The sequence below is a fragment of the Labeo rohita genome, unplaced genomic scaffold (genome assembly GCF_022985175.1).
Source record: "Labeo rohita strain BAU-BD-2019 unplaced genomic scaffold, IGBB_LRoh.1.0 scaffold_746, whole genome shotgun sequence".
Classification (NCBI taxonomy): Eukaryota; Metazoa; Chordata; class Actinopteri; order Cypriniformes; family Cyprinidae; genus Labeo; species Labeo rohita.
In genome coordinates, this window is record NW_026129685.1 from 34212 (window position 1) to 39914 (window position 5703).

General features: G+C 38.8%; 1 protein-coding gene across 1 annotated transcript; it reads left to right on the forward strand.

Annotated features, from left to right (window-relative positions):
* Window positions 1-2993: 2993 nt before the first annotated feature.
* On the forward strand, window positions 2994-5697 carry LOC127161815 (solute carrier family 2, facilitated glucose transporter member 11; the record flags this gene model as incomplete). The annotated part of the gene is made up of 2 exons (XM_051104563.1): window positions 2994-3281; window positions 3859-5697. Coding segments are annotated over 2 exons (1527 nt in total), but the record flags the coding sequence as incomplete, so codon positions are not given.
* Between the last annotated feature and the right edge of the window lie 6 nt (window positions 5698-5703).

Sequence of the window (5703 nt, forward strand, 5' to 3'; positions counted from 1 at the left end):
AGCCACTTACTTGCATGTGCTTCGGGAGAAACCGGTAAATTTACGTGCTGTAAATCCGGCTGACAGGACTCTCTGAACGGCAGCGCGAACAAACATGGCGGCGCCCATCTCACGTTATAGATCACGATCCAGATCATTTATAGAGGTTTTAAAACGGCAAAATACACTCACTTACACGTATTCTTGAATCGGAATATCAGATAGTTAAAGACATGGTAAGCAAGTTTGTGAATATTTTGAATGAAAAAAGAAAAACGAAATAAAAGCCATATGTCTGTCATACAGTGCTATAGTGGCTGCGGTGTGTGACGTGACAATCATGACGCGTCTCCATGGAAACAATAAAGCGAACGTTCTAAAATAAAGGTCGCCTAAAAAAAAAACTCTCTCTGGGGGGTCAGAGAGAATATTTTAAACTCACCAGTGAAAGGGTTAACCATTCAGTATTATGTACGTGCCTACTACTACCACTACTACTATTAATTAATACAAATTTATACAAATTCCTCACACAATATTTCTTCCATGTTTTAAATTTGAATAGTAAATACCCTTTATTTGCCAAAAATAAAATATCATTTTCATTAGAAGATCAATTTAATATTTTATACCTTCATTTGATAACCAGAACAATACACAACACAGAATTCCATAAGGCTATTGTAAAAATAAATAAAAGTTGTTTTATGCATTCAAATGAACAGACATGCTAAAACATATTTGGTAACAATAAAACGTAAGGTGAGAAAAAACAAAACATTTCATGGGGTCCTAAACATGTAATTTCTCTTAACTTTTGATAAATTGGCGGTAAATCGTATAAGATTCATGGTTTTAATTAATTACACATGATTAATTACATTTTGATTAACAAAATTAAATTTAACCATTAAAAAGAAGTCCAGAAAAATGAAAACAGACAAACAGAAAAAAAAAAAAAAAAAAAAAAAAAAAAAAAAAAAAAAAAAACGAAATTTGGGGAAAAAACAGGGCCTTATTTTTTGCATGCAACTATATATTTGCAGTTATAAATACATCTTCAAATGTATTATTTTATTTGTCTAACATATTTTTGTAAAGTTATAATTTTGTTATAATACTTTGATATGTTTGGTATTTGCAGTGATTACTATTTACTATTGTTAATAGTGTGACAAGGTCTTTAACCCCCAGTTTAATGCCCCTGGACCCCATCCAGGTTCAAACACCTGTGTCTAACAAAATCTTATGTGAGCATGATTTGAGCTCCTACCCAACACCACTAGCCCCTGATATTTTGGCATAAGCCCCGGATGTTTTATAATCCTAGAAACGCCCCTGTGTAAAGACAACCAGTTTAGAGATGCGTACAGGAAACAATGATGAGTCCGTGATTGAGCACCCGTGACAAAACGTACTGCTGCATGATAAACAGAATCTAATTTTCTAAGTAGAGAAGTAGCTGCATGCATATATAAATGATCTCCATAATCAATTATAGATAGAAAGGTATTCTCTACTAATTTCTCTACTAATTTCTTATGTGAGCATGATTTGAGCTCCTACCCAACACCACTAGCCCCTGATATTTTGGCATAAGCCCCGGATGTTTTATAATCCTAGAAACGCCCCTGTGTAAAGACAACCAGTTTAGAGATGCGTACAGGAAACAATGATGAGTCCGTGATTGAGCACCCGTGACAAAACGTACTGCTGCATGATAAACAGAATCTAATTTTCTAAGTAGAGAAGTAGCTGCATGCATATATAAATGATCTCCATAATCAATTATAGATAGAAAGGTATTCTCTACTAATTTCTTACGAGCCTTAAGAGGAAGCCTTAAGAGATATAAAAAAAACCTAGTTTTGGCCTAAGCTTTTCAACAACTTATCAATATGTATGTCAAAAGCTAGTCTTTCATCAATCCAAATACCTAGGTATTTATAACTAACTCTTTCTATTAATGAACCATTCAGGGTTGTAATTGTCAGATCAGTTACCTTATTACGGCCACGACTAAAAATCACGTACTTAGTCTTTTTTTGAATTTAAAACCAATTTTAACTCCTGCAACGAATGCTGCAGTACATGAAAAGCATTCTGTAAATGCTGCAGAGCTTGGTTTAAGGATGGTGCAGTTGTATATATAATTGTGTCGTCTGCATACAAATGTATTTTAGCTGAATCTATTCCTTGACCTAACTCATTGATATAAACAGAAAATAATAAAGGGGCTAAAACAGATCCTTGTGGAACCCCAGTATTTACATTAAGAAGAGGTGAATTATAATTTTCAACAGACACACGTTGAGTGCGCTCTGAGAAATAATTTTTGAACCAGTTTATAGCAGCATCATTAAAACCTACAGTCCTGAGTCTCTGTAACATTAATCTTTGATCTACTGTGTTGAATGCTTTAGACAAATCGATAAATAAAGCAGCACAGGACTTTTTACTATCCGGTGAGGATGTAATATAATTTAAAACTAGTGTAGCTGCAGTGATAGTGCTATGTCCCGTTCTGAATCCTGACTGATAATCCTGGAGAATACTATTAGCTGACAAAAATTGTTTTAACTGGTCATTTATCAATGATTCAAAAACTTTTGCTATAACCAGCAGTCTAGAAATAGGGTGATAATTGTTTGGATCCGAAGGATCACCCCCATTTAGTAATGGAGTAACCATGATTTAATGTTATGGTTTGCAGTTTAAAGAAGGTTTGTTGTATAGTCTTTCACAGGCGGGCCGTTCTACAGCGTTAATCTGAGCTGTAATCATGTAGCCTGAGAAAGGGACTCTTATTATGAAATGTTTTCAGACTGATGTCATTTTTGAGGAAGTTCTGTCGGCATCGCAGTGTTCAATGACAGGAGATCACCAGGATTCTGCACGTGCATGTATTCCTGCTAGAAATTTGTATAATTGCTCAATAATGGCACAGATATTTACATGTGAGTTACCTGTTTTTCCTTTGACTATATAAAACTATTTATTTGTTTATTTAAAAAATTAATGACACTATGAAACAAGAAGGTTGGACACGCACACTTGGATTAACTGTGTGCTCTGCAGCTATTGGTGGCACTTTTCAGTATGGCTACAATATTTCAATCATTAATGCACCCACAACTTATGTGCAGAAGTTCATTAACGAGACCTGTGTGGAGAGATGGGGTACAGCTCTTGAGCCCAGTAAGGTAACACTGATATGGACCTTTATTGTTTCAATTTACTCACTTGGAGGACTTCTGGGATCCCTGCTTGCTGGCCCAATGGCTATTAAGTGTGGACGTAAGGCTACGTTCACACTTGGCGTCTTTTTCCAAACTGCCAGCGTCTGTTTTACATTATAATTCTATGGAGTAAACCAAAAAAGTCATGAGCGCTTTTTTTAAACGCCACCGCCGGCGTCTTTTTCTGCAGCTCAGAGCGTCTTTTCAAGTTGAAAAAAGTTCAACTTTTCTGAAAAGAACGCCCTGCGTCAAGCGCCTTTTTGACAGCTGACCAATGACAAGCGAGTAGCGAGACCTGTCGTTTCCATAACAACAAGAACAGCAAGAAAAATGGAGACGGTGCCGGTTGATAGACTTTTATTTTATTGTTGTTAACCAACATTCTCCTCCCCGTTAACCGACGCGCTGCCCACAAGGCTATCGGAGCCGCGCGTGGGTTTTTGTTAACATGAACGCCGCTGCGCTTCGGGCGTTCCTTTTTCCAGTCTCGGCTTGCAGATCCTTTTCTCGAGATTCATACGATTGCAGCTGTTGTTATAGCAACAAAAGACGCCCTCGGCTGCAACGCTTTTTTTTTTTTACTAAAAAAGCGCCGTTGTCAACTTTTTCTTGTCAAAAAAGACGCCAAGTGTGAACATAGCCTAAAGGTGCACTGCTGCTGAACAACTGCTTCCTTTTTCTGAGCGCAGTCCTGGCTCTGAGCAGTCGTGCCGCTGGCTCTTTTGAGATGATCATCCTCGCTCGTCTGCTGGTGGGGGTCAATGCTGGGGTTAGTATGAACGTCCAGCCCATGTACTTCGGAGAGAGTGCACCGAAGAACCTGAGAGGTGCTGTCGCCTTTTCTTCTGCTGTTTTCACTGCGTTTGGGATTTTGATGGGCCAGGTAACAGGTCTGACTGAAGTTTTGGGGAGTGAATCTCTCTGGCCTTACCTGCTGGCGAGCAATGCTCTCCCTGGCCTAGTACAGCTGGTCACCTTGCCCTGGTTTCCAGAGAGCCCCCGTTTCCTGCTCATCGACCGAGGAGACAGAGAGGCGTGCGGTCAGGCCCTGAAACGCCTCAGAGCATGCAGCGTTTTTACTGCTGAGATGGAAGAGATTCTACAAGAGCGGGCAGGAGCAGGCGAAGCCCGTGCCAAAACGCTGTGGGAACTGTTCCGTGACCGAAGTCTTCGCAGACAGCTCTGCACCGTAATGGCTGCCAGCAGTGCCATGATGCTGTGTGGAAATGATTCCATTTACTTTTACACCTCCTATATATTTCAAGAAGCCGGTATTCCCACTGACAAGATTCAGTATGTCACGATCGGTACCGGTGCCTGCGAGTTCACATCTGCCGTGGTGTGCAATCTCCTGATCGAGCGCGTTGGGCGCAGGTTACTCCTCGCAGGCGGGTATCTGTTCATGGCTTGCTGGGCGGTGGTCTTCACTGTTGCTCTTTCGCTGGAGGGCAAAGTGGACGGCATGCCCTATTTGAGTATGGTCTGCATGTTCGCCTACATCTTGAGTTTTGGCATGGGTCCCGCAGGGGTCACCGGGATCCTTCCTGCCGAGCTCTTCGACCAAATGGCACGTCCCGCAGCTTACATGGTTGCTGGATCTATGATGTGGCTTAACCTCTTCCTCATAGGAATGGCGTTTCCATTCATCGTTAACGGCCTGGGACAGTTCTGCTTCATCCCCTTCTGTGGAGTTTGTGTGACTGCATGTCTTTTCATCGGTTTCACTTTGCCTGAAACCAAAGGAAGGACTCTAGCAGAGATCACTGAGGAGTTTGAGAAGCGGAATAAGAAAGGCACAGCTAATGGGCTTCCTAAATATGGGGAGCAATCTCAAAGTCTGACTGATCTATCAGAATGCCTAGAGACTGACAATGTCTGAGAGACATCTGGCTGATTTTGTTGGTACTGTATTCAGATTTTCAGTTTGACTGTGTGTGTGTGTGTACACAGTACTGTACGGTTCTTCTGGATTTAGTCTATATATATATTTAATTTAGGGTCATTTTTTGCCCTGTCTATTAATTTATTTTAAAATACCTTGAAAATGGCATATATAATTTCAATTATTACATAATTTATTCTATAATGTATAATAAAAATATATATATTATTATTATATATATATTATTATATATATTATATATATATAAACTTGTGTACACTCATATATATTAAAGAAAAATGTTATTAATTTTTACCTATTGCACCACATTTTTGTCATAATTCATTAATTGGAAACTTTTCTTGAGAATGGCATAAAAGCCATATGAAACCAGGAAAAATAAGTAAATAAATAAATAACAGGTGCATGTTTCAAAATTATGTAGAGCTGTGGGTTTTTTTTTTTTTTTTTTTTTTTTTTTATTGTACTGTTTCCCAGAAAACTTGAATCTTGATGCCTGCAAAAGTGAAATGCAATGTGCACTTATGTATTTACCTCATTCTGTGTCTCATATTATAATGTTGTTAATTATTTATTTGTAAA